At 27.2% G+C, this 24,400-nt stretch overlaps 1 protein-coding gene across 2 annotated transcripts; it reads right to left on the reverse strand.

The window, feature by feature from the left end:
- Positions 1-6,903: 6,903 nt before the first annotated feature.
- Positions 6,904-22,002, reverse strand: LOC145834194 (uncharacterized). 2 transcript variants are annotated; one of them, XM_082941569.1, is made up of 28 exons: positions 21,837-22,002; positions 21,319-21,437; positions 20,213-20,417; positions 19,607-19,766; positions 19,218-19,281; positions 18,308-18,430; positions 17,816-17,875; positions 17,433-17,537; positions 17,012-17,119; positions 16,689-16,774; positions 16,134-16,203; positions 15,779-15,910; positions 14,916-15,085; positions 14,668-14,740; positions 14,354-14,460; positions 13,898-13,979; positions 13,003-13,115; positions 12,712-12,811; positions 12,255-12,412; positions 11,817-11,976; positions 11,294-11,435; positions 10,718-10,883; positions 10,360-10,477; positions 9,912-10,034; positions 9,593-9,673; positions 8,230-8,381; positions 7,793-7,873; positions 6,904-7,146 (listed from the first exon to the last, which is right to left on the reverse strand). In XM_082941569.1, exons 1-28 carry the CDS (start codon positions 21,982-21,984, stop codon positions 6,993-6,995), a joined length of 3,360 nt encoding a protein of 1,119 aa, XP_082797695.1. In that variant the 5' UTR covers positions 21,985-22,002; the 3' UTR covers positions 6,904-6,992. The 2 variants fall into 2 exon arrangements, with proteins under 2 accessions (XP_082797695.1, XP_082797694.1); XM_082941568.1 differs by having other exon boundaries at positions 12,255-12,415.
- Positions 22,003-24,400: the final 2,398 nt, after the last annotated feature.

The raw sequence follows: 24,400 nt of genomic DNA on the forward strand, positions 1-24,400 counted from the left end.
TAACAAAAGAAAAAGTTATCAGCAAGTTAAAGTTTCAATGTTGATATTCTTACGGAGATAGAAATGTAACTGACAGTTACTCGTAATCTTTGCAGTCTTATAAAACAATGCACATTTCTTTTATACTACTAAGACTGTTTAATATTAGTGTTTACTAAATAATCAGTGACGAATTTCTTTTTACAGTTCGGAGTATTCATATTCAACTGCGTTTTTTAAACATTTATAACATTTTACAAATTACCACAAAGTTTTCAAAACCGTGCAAATTTATTCGACAATATAAAAGCATCAAACTTATAAAGCAAACGAAAAAAAAAATCTCATCATCAACAATTTGCAAGCTTTTTGGTTTCAACTTCAAAACAAACTACTTCCGTTTCCCGTTTTTTTTCGGTGTTTTCCCCTTAGTTCTTACTTTTGGGTCCACGACGCAGTGGGCCGTTAAGCCGGGAGAGTTGGTTTTCCAATCTATTTTCTGAAAAAAGTATCAATTGTAAAAAGACAAATACATGATACCAAGCTATTTCCCATGGCACAAATATTTTGTTCACCAGAAACTGTTTTACAAGTGGAAACTTTTTTTATGATAATGTTAAGTGATAGGCTTGCAAGTTTTTTTTTCATAAGTGCCAACAAAGTAAAAAATGTATTTCATTAGAATCATTACACAAAAAGTTTATTTTGTTTAACTATAAATATTTTGTGTTTATTCAATCGTTTGTTGAAAAATAACTTAGATTTAAGTTTTTGTTTTAGTAATTTAATAAAATATCTTAGACTTTTTAAATTATGTAATATATAATGAGAAAACCAACAAGGTCAAACGTCTTCTCCGCCTCATAATTTCTCTCATATAAAACTTCACATTGTTTCCGGTTCTTCCGCCCGATTGAACCACTCTCCTTCTAAATCATGTATAAAAATATGAACCATTCAAATCAAATCTTAGGTTTATCATGAATCGATGTTTGTTTTGTTTTAGTGAATGGAACTATTACAACACTTCATAATTTTAGTTTTCTATACATATATATATATATATATATAAATTAAGGTTAATGTTCAAACTTTAACACCTTCTACTGAGCCCACTTGAAGGGCTTTTAAATAATTTATTGAAACGCCGATTTTAAAAATTCTGGAACATAGGTTTCATAAAGACAAATAATACAATCTTCTTTGTCTTTATGAAACATATGTACCAGAATTTTTAAAATCGTCATTTCAATAAGTTATATATATATATATATATATAAATTAAACATAAAATTAAACCTTTTTCACTTTATTGTTCCTCTCATTGAAATCCTTCCACTGCTCCCAGTTCTTCCACCCGATGGAGTCTCTCTCCTTGTTGATCGACTTCTCAAGCGACTGGAGGCAGTCCAGCATCTTTTTGTGATCAACCTTACTCACTTCAGCTGCACTATGGCTGCCACCGCGTTGTCTGTCTCGCCATTTTTCAACTGTTGTTTTAATTTAAAATATTCTTTGTTTAATAGATACATTGCAATAAGAATAATGAACGACTTGTTTTCACAACTGTTTAACTTTTATGCCACTTTTCACTCAAAGCTTATAAAAGTTTAACAGTTGTGAAAACAAAACAACTATTGTTGAGTAATTGTTGTATAAATTTCAACAAAGTGTTTTTGTTTATTGCTTAACTTCAATGTAAGCTCATTGTGATACAAAAGGCATGATCTTAATAATGACTCAAGAAATTGAATTAACTTAAAGCAAAGAAAAGCTTTAAAACATCATATTATTTTTTACTAAACGGATACTCCAACAATTTACCTTTTCAGTGAACAATCCGAGCTCTCTGACTAAGTCATCAGTTTTCAGTTCTTCAGGTTTCAGTGACGTCACGTGACGACATAATGGACATTTGATGCTGCCAAAATCATCAAGCTCTCTAAGTTCTACAAAAGTAATTAATTTTGAAACTTTATGTAACTATGTGGTTTTTAAATAAAGAAAATATACCATGAATTAAAGAACCAAAATACTAAGCTCTTCAAGTTCTAAATGGTTGTTATTTTTAATTGTTGTTTAATAAGAAGTTTTTATAGTTTAAATACTTGTACAATCCTATTAAAGTTATTCTAAAACTTTATTGTAGTTTATATTTTTTTTCAAGTTTACCATAGAAATGTACAAATTAAACTCTGGATTAACCTAAAGTAGCAAAACTTAAAAGATAGAAAAATATTTTATATAAATTATACTTAAAGGTCGATATTGATTATTTGTTCTTTGTTTACAAATATATATATAACATATGCAATCAAAGATAGCTTACTTTTAATGCATTCCATACACATGTTGTGGTTACATTCCAACATCTTCGGATCGGTTAACACAATGAAGCATACCGGACAAGATAAATGATCTTCCTGTATTTTATCAACCAATGACGACCAAGTAGCACTCATTTTAGCGGGTAAATAAGTTTAATTACAAGCTGTTAAAAGGTAGATGTAAAATAATTTATAAAAGTACAAGCTGTTAAAGTTAATGTAAATAATTTGTTCATATTTAATAATTTTAGTCATTAATATTTTTGCATTTTACCAACTATTGACCAAATAGTACTCATTTTACCGGGTAAATAAATTTAAATACAAGCAGTTAAGAGGTAGATGTAAAATAAACAGTTAATTACAAGTTCTTAGTAGGTGAACGTAAAATAATTAGTTCAAGTACAAGATGTTTGAAGGGAAAACTAAGAAATCCAGTGCAAATATGAGCTGTTAACGTTCAATAAAAATTATGGCACAATATAAATTGTTAATTGAGTTATGTACCATTTTGACAAATTAATAATCTAACAATACATATAATTTTGTTATAAATATTTCATGTTTAGCATATTTATTTTCAAGTTTAATTTAAGTTTAAACTAAATCAACAGTTTTATAATACATTACAAAAAATTAAAATAATCAGTTTTAATACAAAGTATTAGTATGTAATTGTTTGCTTTTTGGTTTAATTTGTACTATTGTGATTTATTAAAACTCTGTAAGGTTTCAGTATTATTTGACTGAGGGTTTGAAATATTTCAATTAGAGAAACTTTTAAACAGTTATGTCTAGTTATTTTAGGATATGCAATGTGTTAAAGTATCATTAAAAAAGTAAGTAAATACAATACAACCATTAAGCATTTCTAAAAGTTATCAATTTTATAATAACAGAGATTAAAGGTAGAAATTTATTATGTATACTATTCAGAAACACTTACAAATATTTTTAAGCAAAAGTTGTAGTTAATAGTTAATGTTAAAGCCTGCATAAATGATGTAATTCAGAAAATTCTAGATAATACAATCTAAATTTTTATTTTCTACTTTTTACCTATTACAACTACTTCAAACTTTTACTTTGTTTAACTGCTTTTTATTTATTTTTTTCTACTAAGTAGCTAAGCAGTTGTATACGTATATTTTACTTCTAAAATGGACTGTTAGGTTTTTCACACTTTTTAGCTGTCGTAAAGAGCTGCAATCGTTATGTTTTTTTAGCAGTCAAATAACTGTGAATACTTAATTACTTTCGTACTTACACTAAAACTCTTGATTTACTCTGGAGCTGATTACTAAGTGTTTTTTTCCTAAACTATACTAAATCCAATGTTTATACTCTGGCACTTTGGTATAATACAAAGTGTATAACATTTTTTTGGTTATCTTTAATGCTAAAAAAAAATTCTAACGTATAGATTTACAGATATATATTATGATAACAACTGATATTAGAAGACCATAACACATTAAAAACTAATAGATCGTAAATAAAATTAAAATGTTATTTATCAAAGTTAGTTAACTCAATCGTTTCAAAACAGAATTTTTATAAGCGTATAATCAATATTGTTTTATTTTAAACAAAAACATCTTGGTAAACGTTTTGTGTTTTCGTAACCTTGACTAAAGTATGTTTTACTATTAAACTTAAAAGCAAAACTTTAGTAACGCTTCTCTAAGTTATTTTTTAAGAAAACTTAAATTAAAATTTAAAGCACTTCAATAAAATAGTTCCGAAGCTGGATTAAGAATTAGTAGAGAACATAATCTCAATATTTTGTTATTATATTCTCACGCTTTGTTATTTATTGAGTTTTATTAATTTGTCGTTATACTTGAAAAACGTAATTAGAAGGTCAAAAAATTTTACAAAAAAAAAAATTATTTAAATAGTGCAGAGTGCAGACTATTGTTTTAAAAAGTAAAATTTAAACTCAACAACTTTCATAGACAATTTTGATGAATCTAATGATTAAAGTTTAAAACTTGCTGTAAAAAGTTCTGCACACCTTAAGAAGATTTTTAAAATCAATTTTCATAATTAAAGCAAAATGGAATTGTATATTGTACGTACAAAAACTGTGGTTGTAGAGCGATTAAAGTCTTAAAAATAAGTTAGTTTATTTGATTGATGTGCTATGACGTTTCTTTAAAATTAGAACTAAAATCTTTGTTGTACCACTTTGAAACGAAACTGTTTAAATTCAGCTTTAAACTGTTTTGTAGTTGTGGTTTCATTATATTCTGGAAATAAAATTCCAGTCAATAGTTTGTTGACTTATAAATTTAAAAGCGATAAGGTAAAATGTATGGATTTTATATGCTCAATTCGTTTGAACTTATATTGCAATTTAAAGAAAATCTTGCAACTTTTTACGATTACGTCACTTAGCAGTTCAGATGCAAATATTTTTATTGAAACTAATGTAAATTTGAAACACGCTTGAATACTATCTAATTTATAAAAACGTCAAACATTTTCAATAAAATACTTGAAACTCGTTTAACTGTCGTTAAAATGTAACGAAAACTATGAATTAAAATTAGTACCTTTTACAACAATTTTAAAGAGTGGCTTCAATAAAACAGAAGGTCAGCAAATTTCGGCCCTCACGACAAAAAAATCTAGTTCTTTTTGGTTGAAATACTATCGAAGCAAGATTAAGTATTGCTAATAAAAGCTTACATAAATGTTTATCGTAGTGCTTATTTTATCTTTTTTAATATACATTTTTGTTTTTTAAAGCTTTTCTGTGGAGATCACTTTTTTAGTAAACCTGGCTTTAGCGTAAAAAGCTGCCGACTTCTGCTGTATAACTTTTAAGAATTAGAGTTTTAGATTTTTTGTGAAAAATTTGCACCGGCTTTATCTCATAGCTTAGGTTTATGAAGTAATAGTATAACCTCTAAAATCAAATGGTAAATAAATATACATTTATTTGTACTTAAGCTCTTAGTATATAAGGCGAATAAACTATAAAATGTTTTAGATCAAAGTAAAAGCATTAAAAAGGTAATTGATAACAAAATCATATTAATTTAATACTTATTTATACAATCTAATTATTTTAATTAATCAAAACTACTTTTTTAATACTTTTTTACTTTTGATTCAATCATAGTATAATTTGGATAAACATTATTAAACTACAAATAAGAAAAAAAAACATGTTTTTTTGTCAGGAATTGAAGCTCAAGCAGTTTGCCGATCCCTGGCTTAGAGACATTTTACTTGAATACAAAACAAGGTTTACAAAATGGAAAAATAATAAAATTAAGGTAGTGATAAAATTTTTGGTTTGGTTTGGAAAACTTATAACCGTAACAATGAACAAAGCTATAATTTTAAGTCAGAAGAATACACAACCAAATTAACTTTTTAAAAAACTTTACAATATACAGTATGGGTTTTCGTAGAATGTATTAAAAAAAAGTTTTTCAAATAAGCAATATTTATATTTACTTTATTTATTGTCTACTAAATATTTACTATACTATAATATATATTTTTTCATTTTTAGCTCATTATAATATTGATTAAGTTTGGGTATGCAACTCGATGACCGAGAGGTCTTTTTGCTATCCAGGTCATTGAACCAAAACATTTTTGAGCAAAAAATTTCTGTTTTTTTTTTCGCTTTTTGTTCAATAAACTATTATTATTATAATAAACTGTTCATATGAAACCGTCATTTTTGTAAAAAAAAAGATACTTTTTACTTGTTTCAAAAATTTTTTGACTTAAAAACTGTTGTTTTATATTTGTGACAATCGTATTATAATAATAACCTTTTAACTTCATTCGTCTTTTAGTTTTACAAATCAGAAAAACCCTTTGATTTTTGAGATCTAGTGCGTACCTTTAAAAATGTTAATTTCTCTACCCTATAAAAAAGCTATTAAATCAGTGCAGCATTTCAGTCTGCATATGAAAAACTTTGTAAGCCTTCAAAAAGTAGTACGGAGTGAGTACAAATTAAATTTTTATTTTTACTCCTTGTTCTAAAGTAGTTTAAAATTGTTATCAACAGTAAAATATAAATTTGATTATCAACCTAAATTTTAAGTAATTTGATGTCTTGGCCGAAAACGTGTGTATTTCTTAAAATATTTTTCTATTATTTCAAAGAATGTACTAGCGTTGCCTTCCCCCCTTGAAGGTAGAAATTAATGTTGAGTTGTTTATAAAACACCATCATCATTTAACCTCCACGATAAATTAAAAGAAATGATGTTTAAACTATTTAAAGAAAGCGCGGTTTGAACGAACGTACAAATTTATTGCAACAAGACAGGAGTAGAAAAACAATATATTTATTTGAATTTAGAAAGTGTTGTACTAGTGTGCCTGGAAGGTAGAAATTATTGTCTGTTTATTCAATTTCCATAAATAAATTACTTTAAATATAAAGAACTTCACAATATAAATGAAATATAGTTTGTTGGAACAGTTCAGAAGTAAATAAATTAGCAATATATCTACTATTGAATAAGCAATGTACTAGTTTTGTCCGTCCTAGAAGGAAGAAATTATCTTTTGTTTTTTAACTTCCTTAAGTAAAATAATTTAACTTAATGAAACTTCAGTATAAATGAAACATAATTTATTGGAACAGTTCAGAAGTAGAAAAGCAATTTGTTGTTAAATAAGGAATGTGCAAGTGTTTCTGGGATCTTGTTACACCTCTGTATTATACCTCTTGTTCCTGCTATCAGCCTCCATGGCTTCCATCTGTTCGGTCAACCAGTTCATCTGCGCCTGCAGCTTCTCAACTCCCCTGTTGCTTTCCACCTGGTACTTCTCGTAACTCGCCTTCTCCGCCGCTTTCTCACTACGTAAGTAAAAAAAATTGAGTTTTACAAACATTATTGGAAGGTATAAGTACAAACTGTTTTTATGCTGTAAATAAAATAAAATTTGACAAAAAAATAGCATTGAGTAAACTGACTGTAATTAAAAAGTGTTTATAAGAAAGTTAATTCGAATAAATAAGGATTTAGTTTATGAAACATTATGTGAGGTGCAAATGCAGAAGAAAATGAAAAAAAAAAGGTACATTGATATCAACTTACTTTCATTATAAGGTAGAGTTTAAACAGTTTTTATAACGAAGTAAAGTTACGTCATAACCAATTTAAATTTTAACAAATCTTCCCAATATTTTTATTAGTCATTATTTTTTTACAAGAAATTGAGTACATTTGGATTTAATATCAAAAAAACTTATTAAAATAAAAATGTAGTGAGTTTGCTTTAGAAGTTTTCTAACACATATTAAATAGATTTTTTTTTATAATTTGCCGTAATAGAACAAACCTTAAATTAGCTTTGTCTATACTACTTCATCAAAATACTCAGTAACAATTTTTTTAAGTTTTAATTCTTTTTACTTTGATTTGTTTTAATATAAAATGCTTTACGTTTAAACGATTTCAGATTTTAACAATTATTTTCTCATTAAATAAAAGAAAACTGACGCTTCGAAATCTTCTCTGGACATTCCGTTGATGAATGCAACTTCCAACTCGTTCATTTTCTCCTGGTGAGCTTGGGCACGTCTAAAAACATTCCAAAATAAAATATCGAAATCTTTAGGAAATGTTAATATACCATATTACATCATATTTAAGTAAAAAAAAAACTGTTTCTGAATATGGCGACAACCAAAAACAAATTTGATACATAAGTATATTAGTAATAATATTAATATTACATTAGTTGCACACCAAATAGGTATGATCAAAGTTAACTTTGTTTGGCATATTTCTATTACTATGTTTAGTATGAGACAAGATCTAGTCTAAATAAAACTTTAATTATATCTATACGTTCTCTTCAAAAAAATTATTATTTATGAACGCCTCGATTGAATTAGTTTTATTATATTATGCATTTTACATGAAAAAAATCTTACTTCTGATAATTTACTTCCATGCTTCTCTTGGTCGCCTCCGCTTCGTCTCTCGCGTTGAAGCACCTGTGCCAGGGGGTGTCCTCATCCTCGTCCGAAGAGTAAATAGTATCCATGTACATATCATCTTCCGATGATGAAGAGTCGTCTGGTTGCTGAAAATCAACATGAGATGAAAAATTGATCATAAGAGTATTGCGTGTATTAGGGTATGATAAACCATTAGATATGGCTAATATGTAGATAAATTGAGTAAAACTAATCTTCATCAATATTCGAAGATGATAAGTCTGAATTTTTGAAAGAAACAAAACTTGAAAAAAAAAGCTTATATTTAAATATAGCAGAAAGTTCGAAATGACTGATATAAATATTTAAATGTATTGAGTAAAGTCCTTCTACATCAATATCCGAAGATGATGAGTATGAATACTAAAATAAAAATCTTACGGCAGCTTAAGTGTTCACAGAGTATCACGAATATTGCATGATAGCAATCCATGTGGTAAAAATAATATGAATAATCAACCGAGTATTAATAAAAATGTTAAAAGTCAACATGGTGGCTTAAGTGCACAAAGAAGACTGCAAGTACAAAGGTATGATAGACCATCATCAGGCTTTTGAAAATAATAATGTTGTTTTTTTTGTATGTTAATGTTTAGAGTATGGTGTTTGAGTAAAGTTAGTTTCGAAATGGTTCTTAGTGAGTACTTTTACCGTCTTATTAGTGTTTTGAGATAGTTTTAAAATGGTGATCATTAGAGTCCTGGAGATATAATGTTAAATTCAATGTTAGTGATTGTAGTATGATATTTGAGTAAAGTTTGTGCTGAAAAGGTTTAAAGTGAGTGTTTTTACCGTGTTATTAATGTTGTTTGGTTAGTTAATTAAGTCAAAAGCATTGAGACTTTAAATATTGCACAACAAACTTTACTGATAGTTTTTTAATATGATGTTTATGTGATATGAGAGCTGATATGATTTTGCTTAGTTTACACTTTAGAATTGGAATGTTAAAGCTATTTAAAACGTACTACTAACATCGTGTAGTAAAATTTAGCAATAATATTATACATAAAACCTTTTTTTTGTAATAAACTTCATAGTTGTTAAACAACGCACAACTTAAATAAAAAAAAATTTTTTAATATAGTTATGAGGCTTAATATATTTCTCAAAAAAAATACAGTTCATGATCCTTATTTACAATATTAACTCTGTGCTCTTGTTTATTTTCACCAATACTAACATAGCATAGAAAGAAAATGTTAAAGAAAAAAAAAAGTATTATAGATTTATACAACCGGCTGTAAACAAAAACAGTTGAGTTTGTTATAATGTCAAACCATACAAACATACTAACCTGTTTGGATAAACATCCACCAAATTCTCTGTTCTTGTTAACTTGATAGACATCATTGTCTTCATCATCGGTATAAGAATTCTTGAAAAAAAACATAAATTATGAAAAATTTATGTAATAAATTAGTTTTAGTGTTATTTATTGAGAACAAAATAAACAACGAATTACTATAGAGTACAACAGTAAAGAACCTGATAAGTAGTATTGTTCAAATAGATAAACTTGAAAATAATCGATATAACTGGTATCAAATGCTTTTACTTAAATGTAAACTGTAACAAGTAAGAAATAATTATTCTCGAATAAGAAAATCACCAACCTTGTAAGAATCTCCCATTCCCATCTGCTTCATCTGAAGCTTCTTCAGAGCTTCTCCCAACTCCTCCAGATCTTTGGTGTGTTCCTGCTTCTGCTGCTCCATTTGCTCCTTCTTCATGTCGAGCTTTAGAAAAAAAAAATTAAAAAGTAATTTATATTTATTCAAAACTTTATTTTATTCAAATTTATTTTTTCAAAACGCAAGAAAAAAATGTAAAAGGTACATGAACTATACACAGTTTACGAACCTAACCACAGTTAGCAGTATATATTTAAAAAATTCTATTCACGAAATAATGTTTCCTTCTATTAATAAACATTAATCATAAATTATAGCATATACTTTATTCAGGTAACCATAACATTACAATTACAAAGTTAAATTTAATATGCTTAGTGTTTAACATAACCTTATTTATACTAATATTGTATATACATAACATAACAACCTTCATCTTGAGAGCGTTATTCTCCTGTTCCTTCCTCATCCTTTCCCTCTTCTCCTTTTCGGCCATCGACTTCTTCATCTGCAACACAGTGAGAGCGTCTCCCAACTTTTCCAAGTCCCTATTTAAAAATTAAAATCTATCTAAAGTTGTTTTGTTACAAGCGATAAGTTTCCTAGATTATAAAATTCAAGAACCTAATATAAGGCGTTACTTCAAAATCAATAAACTTTGTAGTACATTTAATAAAATTTATAAAAATTAAAGTATAAAAATTACACATAATAGAATATACCTGCTTAATTGTACAATTAATATGATAAACGTCGTTATAGAATAAACAAGTAAATAAATGTTTAACCTATTATGCTCCTCATTCTTCAACTCCATCTCTTCGTTTTTCATTTCCAGCTTCATTTTCAGCTCGCAGTTTTCAGCCTCCTTTCTTTTTCTCGCCTTCAGTTCCTTCTTGGCTCTCAACTCCATCTCGCTCATTCCCATCGCCAGTTTTTTTCTCAGTGCTTCCTCTATAAAATGTATAATGATTCAATTAGATAAAAAAAATACGCTTTTCAGGACACTTAGTGACGTCATAGGGATTGCGGAGCAGCTGTACGACAAATCTAATGATGTTGTACTCTATTTAAATGGCACATTTTAAAATATTCTGTTCAACTAACGGAAACAGATGTAATCAAAGTGGTATATGTTGCTCCGCTAACTACATGACGTCTTGACGCCACTTGTTTTAGTTGAATAAAAAAGAACATATATTATCCAATCAACATGTGATTGAGTACTTTTTTTTATAGATATTTTCTTGTAAAACTTGTTTAAAATTTAAACTAAACTAATCAAAAAGTATACGATGTCAATTTGAAGCAGGAAACTTTTATTTTTATTTATTTTCATATCTTTGTCCAATTAAATTTCTAACCTTGAGCGAGTCTCTCTCCTTCCTCTTTGTACATCTGTTCCCACTCCCTGTGAGCTTGCTCTTCCGCTCTTTCTCTCACCATCCTCTCGTAAGCTTCCTCCTTCTTTGCGACCTTCTTCTTAACAGTCTTCTTCACTGGAGCCTGTTCGTATTGGAAGGGTTTGAATAAAACAGGTAATTTCGTTGATGGCACTTATCAATAACCTTCCGAACATACTTTAAAATAAGCTTTCAGACAATCTGATATTAAAATTTATTTAAAGAAGTTGAATTAGTCCATGCTTTATTTCCTAAACCCAACGGTTTCTAAAATAGTATCAGTGCTAAAGTACTTTTTTGATGAGGTTGTGATATGTACGTTTTGCAAGCATGAGTTTAAAAATATTGCTCATAAATGTAGTATTAGCTCTTAATAAAGTTTGGCTGATTTAGATAGCAACAACAAATTGTTAAAACCTTCTTTGTACGTTATAAAATTATTTGATAGTACATGAATAATGATAGCATTAAAAACAATTTAAACCTTCTTTTTCATTTCTTGATCACTATCATCTGAGCTTTCACTCTCACTTTCCGAAGAAGAGGAGTCGCTCTCTTCAACCATTTTCTTCCTGATTTGCTTTTCCTTCTCAACTTTCACATCACACTCGTTCAAAGCCTCCTTCATCAGTCCCTTTATCTCTCTGTTGAAGTTTGTATAGATAAAAAAAGTCAATAGTCTTGTTTAACTATTAATAAATCAATAGTTTATTAGTTTTAGAATAGTCTTAAACTATTTAAGAGACTTATTCAGTTTTTGAACATATCACTTCAATCTGAAATTTATATTCTCGAGCGCTATAACCTGAACTTTTTTCATAGTAGATTAACAAAATAAATTTTACTACAAGATCTTACTCCTTTTTATTTACTTATCAATATATTCAACTTTATCCTAGTAGTTTCATGTTAAACAACAAACGATTTCAGGAAGTCCTTCAGATCGTCGTAGCAGCCGTCAAAAGCTTTTTTGATTTCAGACGAAGTGCTGCTCCTGCTTGAAGCGTGCTTCTTCCTCCTCCTTCTTTCGGCAAACTCGATGGCGTTGGTCATCGGTTGGACGAACTCGTTGTGCGTTGTCTGCTATAAAGTTTTTTTAAATTATAGCTGAAAGTTTAGTTTTTACTAAAAATTGCGTTGATTTTATTATAGTATTTTTCAAATTAGTTTAAAACAAGTAGATATCAACTTGATATTTGCATTTAAAAGTGTTTTGTGCTTTATTTAAAATAATTAATTAATGAATAAAACTCTTATCCTGATTACTAAACAAAGTTTTATAGGTTTTTAAGTTAGTAAAGTGCTTTTTTAAAACACACTACAGACAAACAAAAGTGTGGTACAAAATAATTTATACTCGAATATATACAACAAATTACTTGGTAACTAGGTTGTTGAACGTTCGCATCCATAGGCATATTGTAGAAGTTATACACATTGACGTAGTTGATGACGTTGACTGCAGCCTTCTTGCTGTGCCTGTAAAAAAAGTTTAGAATTTTTATCCAAATTTCGAATTAATTTAAATGAAATTTTAAATGGATGTATCTTTATTTAGAGTAAAACTTAAAATAATACTAAGTTAATCTGAGCTTTTCAAACAATAGTAGTATAAAATAACTAAATATAACCAAAATTAAAGTAAATTTTGAATTAATTTATCTTATTACTTCTTAACAAGTTTCTTAAGCCCCTTGACTCCGCTCATGCTACCGTTTTTGACACCGTCTTTGATCAACTTTGGTAGTTTTTTAAACTTGAAGTCCTTCCATGTTTGTTCACCCTGTATTACAAAACAAAATTAAGTATGCTATTTTAAGTCATCAAATCAATCATAATCTGTTACGTCAGTGTAAAGTAATAAAACTTAATTAAACATAAAAAATCTTTATGTTATTTTTAATCTGTGTTTACTTAGTTTCATCATATTTTTAAAATTTAACACAAACAAATACACACAATATAAAAAATGACACAAGCACGTTTATTGTAAACGTCTTAAATCATAATCTTTTACACTAAATTATGATGAAAGCCTAAATTGTAAAAGCATTCCTCAAACACTTTATCTTACATATTTTTCTAGTAATACAAACAGTACATGTATTTTTTTATATTCAAAAAATTGGGGGGTACGACTATTCAAATTCGGACAATTCAAATTAAAACAATTCAAATTCTTGAAAAAAATTCAAACGGCCACAAATTAAAATTTAATGTATATTTGTCAAAAATAAAAAATACATACGCAGGTCATATTAATAGCTACAAGTCATTTTTTTTCTTTTCGAAGAAAATTAAGCATAATTTGTAATATGGTCTAAATAAAGTAAAAAACATAGTTATTTTTAATAATTTAAAAAATTTTTGAAAAATATTTAAGATTTTGAAAGAAGAAAAAAGTGGCTCGTAGATAATAATAAGATCTACATATGTATTTTTTATTTGTTTCAAATTCGATTCATTTATTGTGATATAGTCTTTTAAATATTTTCTCAAGAATTTGAATTGTCCGAATTTGAATTGTCATGTAACCAAAAAATTGTACGATATAAACAAACTAACATAAGCGCGCTTCTGGTGAACATCTTCATCTGAGGAGTCTTCATCGTGGTTGTATCCGAAGAAGCTGCTGCTTTCCTTCTCACTATAGTTTGTTTGGTTCAGTTAGTTTATAAATGTTTCAAGTTATTTAGTTGAGTTGTAAGTAGCTAAGGTGGATTTTGTTCGATAATTAATGAATTTAACCCTTTTTTTTACTTGATTTAAATTTTATATTAAGTAAATTATGCTTTACGTTTACACTGTAAATTGAATTTTCTACCAAGATGTCCTTAAATAAGTTAAGTTTTTATTTGTACCAAAGTAAACACTTTATGCTAATTTACTTAATAAACATAAAAAAAAACTTATAATTTTACTTTTTATAGACAATGATGCACGCATTGTAAGATTATAAGTTTAAAAAAGCTATAACTTTCAACTAAAACACGTTTATTACTTTTATTTATTTAAACTTACATCATGCGGTTGTAAGCGTTCCTGAGAGCAGAGTTCTCTTCCTTGCATTCAACATCGTCATCCTCATTCAAATCCATAACAACAACTCCAGGTGCGGAGTTCTGAACCTGAAAACATATTTTAGTAGTACGTTTTATAATATCTTTATTTGTTTAGTTCTATCTTTTATATTATTAGTCTGAGAAACAACTTTCAGAACTGTATAAGTTGCTTAGAACTTCTTAGAACTGTTATTAACTTACACTCTCAATTAATTTATTTGTTATGATGTTATATGTATTACAATATTATAAAATAAACATTAAGGAGCTTACTTGTGCCTTAGACTTTTCGATGATGTCATCTTGATGCTTGGAAAAGGTGTCCTTGGCTTTCTGTTGACCTTTGCTGTTGAAAATATTATAGTAGTTATTAAAATTATTACCTATTGTGACACTAGTCTCAAACTTTTATATTAGTATCTTTTTAGTTTTATAAAGTTCTAATCTTCTTAAAAATAATCCGAACATTTTTTTTTTTTTATATAAATTACAATTACTCCTGAACAAACAACAATACAAACTTTTTCACGATGTTCATGATAACAAGGGTGTTGTTATCGCAGTTACTCATGATCTCTTTCAAAGCATCATCCATCTGGTACTCGATAGTGTCATCTACCAACTGTTTCCAGTCTTCAGGATGGATGTTGGCCATGTAACTCTTCTTCATTTCCTCCGCACGCATGTTGTTCTGTATATTGAATTAATTATTGTTGAAAACAGAATAAAAACCTATATATATATATATATATATATATATTAATTTATTATAATTTATCTTAATCTTATTTTTGAAGCGTTTTTATTTAAAAAGCTAATTAATTATAGTATTTATACACTTATGTCATTCTGTTAAAATAAGTGTTGTTTTATGTCATAAATTAAGTAGTTAGATCAAAAAAAAATCTCATATCATGATAGGTTTTAAACTATCTGGTGTTTTAACGTGTTTTTTTGTTAAAAGTGAATCAAAAACTCTTTTGTTCTTATGTTATGTAATTTGGTTGCTTATCGCGGATTTATTAAGTATATATTTTCAAATATTTATCATTAATAAAATGGAAACTTTAACTTACTATTTGAAGTAATTAAATTAACTCACAAAAATGTTTTACCTAACTTAAATTAAACAGTCTTTGGATCGTAAATTGCGCAATTTTAAGAGCTTTGTCTAACACAGTTGGGTAAAAATATTAGTAAAACAGTTTAAACAAAAAAATTATACTGCTTTTTGAATATCTAAACTAAAACAATAATAAATTTTTTTAACTTAATGTATACATACCTACTTCATACTGACTTTCTGCAGTACACCAACTAAGTATTTAATGACTTAATTATTTACAAAGAAACTGAATAGTAAAAACTAGTACAAAAAACTTACTTCTGCAGTGTTTGGATTGTAAACAGCGCACTCCTGAGTCGCTTGGTTCGGAACAACGGGTGCATTGTTGAGTTCAGCCAACCTTTTGATTTCCTTCAAGTTGTTCTCAATGTATTCGTCAGCGTCTACAACCTGTATTAGTTTTTTGTGTCCATTAGTTATTAAATTTATAAGTCTTATATGAAAACAATTTTAGTTTACATTCTAGGTATTAAATTACTTGTGGAGCTTTATTGACAATCAAGTTTTTAAATTAGCAGTATTTTATGTTAACAAATTACTTTGAAAATGTTTCACACCTTTATGTTGTACTACCATGCATTTTTCTTTTACTATTACAAAAACAAAAACAAACCGTGTAGGAATCGAAGTAGTCTACTTCCTCTTCCTTCTTTTTCGCTTCCAACTCCTCTTGGTTTTGTGGACTGGAATTTTATTTAAATTAACAAACAAGTACATTAGATATATGTAGGTAGTTAGTAATCCACTATCTCGCAAAAAAGCAGATCTATCTAGCATAAAATATTTTACGCATTTTTAATTATATTTTATAAATTTTTGTAACTAGAATAAAATGTATAACTCAATGATGATTATGATATACTCTTAACTAGAGCAACTGTAAGTTTTGCATAAAAGAATATCCTAAAACCATATAAACTTTTTTTCAGTTTGTCCATTTTGTTTACTTTTGTAAAAATTTTACAAAAAAAATATCTTAAAGGTTTTAACTATTTACGTTTTTTTTTTTTAATTGATGAATTTAGTATTTGTGTAAAACTGAATAACACGACAATTACCTTACAGTTTTTAAAAAATCCAAGTTATTTAGTAGACTAATTATACCATATATATTTATTTAACTTTCTTTTTAAAAATAATGTTCAATTAAATAATAGGTGGAACTAACGCGTTTAGATACTTGGCAATCATGCTGAGAACTTCAAGCTCATCAACTTTACCCTGTCCCCAAGGCAGCCTCTTGTAGGTCTTTTTCTGTATATATATATATTGTATTATATTTGGTACTAAATTGTGTTTTTAATATTCATGTGACTTTTTTATTTTTGTTAAAATTAAGCATTCATTTTCATTTTTTTAGGTAATGACAATTAATCTTAGCTAGAGTATTAAATTTTTCAAGCAAATCAGACGCTATATAAAATAAAAGTTTGAAGATATTATAAAGCTAACTTAATTAAAACATAAATAAACAATTAAAAAAAAACTTACCACTTCGTCCACCCAAGCATTACAACAAGTGAGCATGTACTTGACAAGTTTTTTACACTCGTTCAAATCCAAATCGCCACAAACAATGTAGTCGATCAAGTTGTACAACTGTGAACAAAAGTTTAAACAAACAGTAAAAATATAATTAAATCAAGTATTTTGTTAAAATTGTGTCAATTATCTATGGTATTTTTTTTTATAATAAAAGCTATTACGAATAAAGGTAACTGTTAAAAATAGGTTTCTAATTATATTTTAGGAAGGTTAAATCAAGTTTTTGTTAATAAGGTTTATAATTTAAAAGTTTACTACTTAACTGTTTAAATTTAGGCAAATGTAAAATATATATTTTACTGAAAGATAAACAATGTAGAAAATTTAATCAAAGATTTTATTGCAAAAAGACTATTGATATTTTCACCTCATTCATATAACTGTTTTCGGGGAAATGCTTCAAAATGTTGACAACATCTGCTCTCATTTGGTTGGCAGCACCAACTTGGCTCCTCTCAAATGATTTGTTGATCTGTCAATATTAAAATTATAGTATTAAGTATTTGTACACAAAAAAACTTCTACAACTAACCTTTCTAAAAATCATATCAAACGGATAAAAACGTTTATAAGTATTAATTTGAAGTAAAATATTAGTTTTGTTCGATAAAAGTTTATTTATTTTACTTTTGTTAAAATTCATTTTAAATAATTTTAGACAACCTTTGTTAATAGCTTTTTCGTAGAGCAAAAAATAAATATGTATTACAAAAATTTTACTTAAATTTTACAGGAATACTTTAACCAAACCTTATCAGAAAGCTGCTTGTCAAAGAACTTGTTCCAGTGGGAGATAACCAATGGTGCTTGCTGTATAAAAAATATCTTTTGAGTCTTTAATCATAATTAATTTCTTTGTGAAAAGTCAGTGTTGTAATTAATCTTCAATAACAAAACTATAAGTTTAAGACTAAAAAGTAATGTTTAGCGTTATATCTAATAATTTTTTCAAGCGTTATTATTATAAAAATTCTACTACAACTTTACCCTTTTTTGTTATCATCCAGAGACTTGAGATAAATAAAATAATATCGTGTTATGTATAAAGCTAGTAATTGAATTGCTGGTATAATATTACAGGTCTACAAGCTGATTAAAAGATATTACTTCTATAACAATAAAAAATTAACCTCTTAACCATTATACTCCTCTTTGTTATAAGTTTATGGATGAAAATCATTGTTTGGTGTTGTATTTAACAAAGTAATAATTAATACCACTTATATTGCACTATTTTATTACCTCTTTACCGTTCTTTTCTTCTTCTACAGACTTGAGATACTCTAATCTTTCCTCCTCAGTCAGCTCCTGCAGTCTGCTGGACACAGGATCAGCTTGCTCGAAGCTTGCCTTGTATGGCTTGACCTGATTATAAATATGGGTGAAAACGCAAAAAAAAATCTGAGTAAGCTACATTACCAATAGGTGTTAATGTTCTTGTCTTTAGAATAATGTTACTATGGCTTTTAACGATGGTTTTGTTTAGTTTATAAACTAGAATATCATAGGATGTTGAATTTGTTGTTTTTATATTGATAAATGAATAAATTTGGCCTTGTAAGGCTTCAACTGCATATACATTTAGTTTTATCAAAGTCATTGTATAAGCTAGATTGTCATTGATGTTACAGTTTTTGTTCTAACATTAATCGAAATATGCGAAAAATTTTTCAACTAGCATCTATAAATCAAAATCAATATAAATATAAATCAAAAAAACGGACAAATGTCAAAAAAATGTGCTCAGTTAAGAAACAAAGTCATAATATTTTTGACACATACGTCACAATAGTTGTAGGCACCATTTTCCTCTGTGCGTTCCATTGGCATTATCAGAAAAAAAACAATTTGGTATAAAAAAATTTTGGTTTTACGCTTGTGAAAGTAAGCTGAGTAAAATTTTTGTCATCAAGACTTAGTGGTAAAACTTTGAACAGCGTCAACTTGGTCGAGGTTACTTAATAACGATATTTATTTTATTTGTCATATTTTAATTCAAAGTCAGTTTTTAATTGACTTATTCTATTAACTTTTACTAACATACTGTTCTTGGATATTTTTCAGTTGAAAACGAATAAAATATACGCTAGTTAGGTCTTGTAACAATTCAGCATTATAAAATGATTATTAAAAAAATCTTATAAAAGCTAACCTCATTCTCCTTGTCATTCTCTCGTTTGTTGAAGAGATGCATAAACATGCCGTCAGTGTTCAACCTGTTTCAGTTGATACTTTTTGATAAATAAACAAAATACTTATATCACAAAATAATAGAAATCCTTATGTCTTGTCTGTTACGTTGTTTCTTTTAAGAGCTTCTTGAAAAGTTCTTTATTAATGCCAACTTTTGTTAGGCAATTTTAAATTAAATTGAAGTACTAGTTTGTAATTAAAAGAGATTGCAAGACTTAATAAAATAACAACAAAAAATTTTACCATCAAGTTTTTTCTCAAAAACAACTGTAGATTGCTGAAGGTTATAAATATAAAAAAGTATAAAAAGAAAGTTTATAAAACAGTCACAAAAATTTAACTACAAACCTGTTCATTGGTTGCTTCTGATTCAGCGGAAGTCTCTCCTCGCCGACGATGAAGAAGCTTCGACTGATGACGGGTGGGACCGGCATCCCGGTGTTCTGATCCTTCTTCTTGTTCTGGAATGCCACAATGCAGTCTCCTCCGTCCTTCGGGAGCTCGGAAGCTAAACGTGTCAGTTGTTTGGTTTATTTATATTCATATTTGTTTTTGAAATAAGAGTAAGAATAATTGTAGTGTAATGCATTATATTGTTTATATATGTTTTTGAAACTTTAATAACAATAAGAATAAATGCACGGTACTGTTCATATGCTGACGAGATTACAACATTTGTACATATTTGTTTTGATATACTTATGACAGTAAAACAAACTTGTAGTGGATGTTTATAACTAAATAATTTATTTTATTTTGTTAACTACCTAAAGTTTAACAATCAAGCTAACTACAAATAGTAACAATTTGTTAGTAACAATAAACTAACAAATATTCTAATAACGGTTTTAATAGATCATTTATCCAGTAAACGTGAATAAACTAATAAGAAATAGTTATATATTAATATAATTACAACTTAAGAACGAGCAGTGACGTAACAACCAAACTAACCAGGCATGGTGACGTATCCGTAATCGGCATCTTCAATTTTGCACGGATGAGTGAACAGGTAGTCTTTGGCGTTGTCGTAATCAGCCCTGTACAGACTCACGTAGCAGTCGACCTTCACGTTCATCCCGCTGGCGTCCGTGACCTCGAATTTGATGTCGATGTCCTCGCCCGGGTAATAGTACAACTTCAACCCGATGAAAAGTACCTGTGGAAAAATGTTAATTAACTTTGAATTAATATTTCCTAAATAGATATATAATTTCTTATTTTTTAAAAGAAAAAGATGTTATGTTCAAAGTACAGGGATGCCACTCGTGTTTTCAAAAATTTTTCCACGTTTTCAAATTTCTTCCAGGTTTTTAAAAGTACACATTTTTGGATCTTTTTTTAGTTTAAAGTTAAATTTAAGGTAAGAAACTGTGTTAAATAGTATAAAAAGATTGAAAAGGTACTGTAAAGCTACTTAAAACGTGTTTTTTATATAAAAAAATTTTTAGTGATGACAAAATTTTTATCTATATGATAAAATTTTTGAGTCAAACTGAAATTATACTACTGAACATGTTAAAATTCTTAAAAATTACAGGTTTTTCCAGGTTTTTTGTTCAAAATTTTAGGTTTTTCATTTTTTTTTTCAAAATTTTTTAATTTCCAGGTTTTTCCAGGTTTTTTTTTGCCTAAAATGTCAAATTCAAGGTTTTTCCAGGATTCCAGGTAAAGTGGCAACCCTGTAAGTAGTAGTACAACTTCAACCCGACGAAAAGTAACTGTGAAAAATGTAAATTAATTTTAAAAGAGTATTTCCTTAAAACAAGTAAAAATATTTACTTAAAACAACTTTAAACAACATTCTTTTTATTAGATCCTTTTTTGTGGATAATACTTAATATGTTTGCTTATAAATATTATAACTTAAGTGAACATTCCAATCAAAAGATCTAAGAACGATCTAGGTTACTAGATCCTATTAAATTCTATTGGATCTAAGAATCTTGTAAAAATGAAAAATGAAAAACAGAGAGTTACCCAACTTATACTAGAGAAAATACAAGTTATTTAGAAAATATTTATGTAAAATCCTCTTGTATGTAACAAATGTCACTTACTTGTAGACGCTCATATCCAGGTTTTTGGTACACGGACATCTGGTTTCCAGGTTGTCCTTGGTAACAATCACCTTGGTAACTGTTCATTTCTTGTCCTCTCCTGCTCTCATGGACCATGTCTAAATATATATCAATGTTTTACAAACAGGAGATTAATCAAATAAATAGTATAAACTAATTATATAAAGCTACTTTACTCTAAATAAAAGTTCTGTAGATAATTCGTATACACCAATTCGAAATACTTCAAACCTTGTTGTCAACCTTTATGATTACCTTTTAACTTTACAGCTTATAAAAAAAAATTAAAATTATGCTTAATCTAGGTTTATAAAGTTTTCATTACTGATATGACCATTACCTTGCTGATAGCCCCAAAATTTTGTTAAGTGAATATATTTCAAATATAAACATAATATAAGACAAATATCCAGTCTGTATTAATTAAATTTAGAAATAAAATTAAAGCATAACTTTCATACCTTGCTGAAAATAATTTTAAAGCAAAAATTTCATACCTTGCTGGTAATCGTTACAGTAATCCTCATCCTTGATGGTGTAGGTGTGGACTTCAGGGTAACCTCTCTCCTCCTGAGCTCTTCCTGATTCCTCCATGTGCCTCAGTGAGGGGTAGATTTTTGCAGTTTTTCTACTTTTACCACCCATATTTTATTTACTTTTAATATAGTCTGCTGGTTTAAAACAAATTTAACTGGTTTTTACTGCTCAACACCTAAATTAGATTTAAAAGATTTGTCTAAATAGGTATAAAAATAAATTCAAAAAAGAAATTTAGCTTTATGTTTAATATAAGAATCCAAAAAACTTTTTGAACGTTTATGCTGAACTATTTATCTTTAGTTGTCACTTAAACGAATCTTTATTTGAATTAGAAAACAACAAAGTTAATCTTAAACTTAATGTAATCTAAAATTGCAAATAATCTAAACATTAAATTACAAGTATTCTTGACTAAACCACTATGACTATGTACTTGTATTTTTAAGCCTATAAACTTATACTAATCTTTTCTACTTAAACAACTAAATCCAATAACTGTTTTAGCATAACAAACTAAACATGCTTAAATTAAAACTGATTATAAGTAGTTATTTTCAGTGTAGCTTTAAATTATTTGCACTCACTTTAAGAAAATAACTACTTAAATTAAGTAAAAACTAATTGTAACTTTTAAAAACAGTAGTTAAATATCTTATTAAAGCATAAAATTTAGTTTAAGTAGTTTTAATGAGTTACTTAAATATAATCTTTTCTTTTAACTTTTAATTTAACAACTTTAGATTATTATTTTTAAGCTTTAATTAAAAACTATCCTATGTTTGACTAAACAACTTTTCAAAGAATTTTATTCTAAAAAATATAACTACCTTTCCAAATTATGAATAATAAAGTTTAGTTTGGTCAATTATCAACTTATGTTAAACAACAACTTTATTCAAAATAGTTTCAAATGTTAAAAATTTTTGTACAACTAAAAGAATATGATTATAACAAAAAAAAAAAAATCAAAACATAAAACAAACTGGAAACCGTTGAAAATAGATAGCACAAAAACAAAGTTACTTTCACAAAATAAGCTTTAGTACAGTATAGTAAAACTGTCATGTGATGCTTGGTATGAAAAAAGAACAACTTGTCAAGTGAATTGAACAAAACAAAGTTACATTTACAAAACAATTTTTAACAGTAAAACTATCATGTGATTTTTGGCAACAGAAAGTCAAAAATCATGAGTTTCATCATTTTTCACGCGTCGTTAAGCAACAAACCGACCTTGAACTTTGTTAATCACGCCGCAGCATTTAGCCTGACTAAATTAAAACTACCGAAGTAAAAACGAAAAACGATTGTGCATATAGGAGACAAGACTGGTTACAAGACCGTGTAAAACGTATAGAAGCTGATAGTTTTGGATAAACATGATTGAACAAAAAATCTACAACTCTAAACGAAAACAAAATATTGAGTTTAAAATTTATGCTAAATATTTTTTTTTGCTTTAAAAGCTGTAGACATATGCTTTCTTTCACAAAACTAACGATGTTTTAAACTTCAACAAAAAACACAATAGTAATAAAAACTTCCAATGAAAATAAACTTCTAAAGTTAAAAGACCTATACTACTCCGCTATTACAATCACATGTATTTGGTTAAGACCATTTGAGGTGCATAATTTGTTCGACACAAGTAAAATTACTGTTACTTCAAATCTTAATTTATAAACTGTATTACAAATTTCATACAAAACATAAAATAAAAATTTCAAATAAAATTAGTTAATTTTTAGTTTTCAAAAGTAATTATAAAAGAAAAAACTTTTAATTTTTGATTCTTAGCAAACATAAAAAATTACAAAAACTATATTATAGGTTTAAAAACCTAAATACAAAACATCTCAAAATAAATTGAAAGTTTTACAAAAGAAATAATTTAAAGCACAGTGTTTTTTACTGATAAATATTTAGTTGAGAAAGTTCAGAAGGTGAAAAATGTAATAAGTTAAAGAACTATATTTTTTTCAAAACTATAGTTTGCATTAATTTACTTATCTAATTTTCTACCCATATCTTAAAAGTTAATATGAACATAGAGGTAAGACGTTATTGGTCTTTTCTTAAAGTTATACAATAAAACGTAAGTTGTCTAAACCCTTATACATGATTTTTAATCTTTAAAAAATATCACGAAGCTTTGTCGTTTACGATTAGAGATAACTTAATTTAGCCTAAAAATAAAAAAAGCTGATTTAATAAATTGAATAGAGTGAGTACTCATAACTTATTTGATATAAACATAATTACAATATACATAATTAAATTACTCAAAAATTATAAATTAAAACAAATAACACAACTTATTTATTGCAGTAAAATTTAAACAAAAATTTAAGTTAAACGGGAAAGTGAAATAACTTATAGTTTCCTTAAAAGCTTTGACTAAAAAAGTATAACAAACACATTTTTTTTTACATAAAACTTTAATAAAGTATTAATTTTGTTTATTAAGGTTTATTTTTGAATAGAACTATATATACCTTCAATAAGATTTTTTAAGTTAAAA

Source organism: Thalia democratica, chromosome 4 (assembly GCF_965202585.1).
Source record: "Thalia democratica chromosome 4, ktThaDemo2.hap1.1, whole genome shotgun sequence".
Lineage (NCBI taxonomy): Eukaryota > Metazoa > Chordata > Thaliacea > Salpida > Salpidae > Thalia > Thalia democratica.

Coding starts and splice junctions, on each gene's coding strand:
- LOC145834194 (XM_082941568.1), bottom strand. CDS start 21,984: ATGGGTGGTAAAAGTAGAAAAACTGCAAAAATCTACCCCTCACTGAGG. Junction 13,116..13,897: donor TTCACCAGAAGCGCGCTTAT/GTTAGTTTGTTT, acceptor TTTGTAATACAG/GGTGAACAAACATGGAAGGA. Junction 10,884..11,293: donor AGGAGAGAGACTCGCTCAAG/GTTAGAAATTTA, acceptor TACATTTTATAG/AGGAAGCACTGAGAAAAAAA.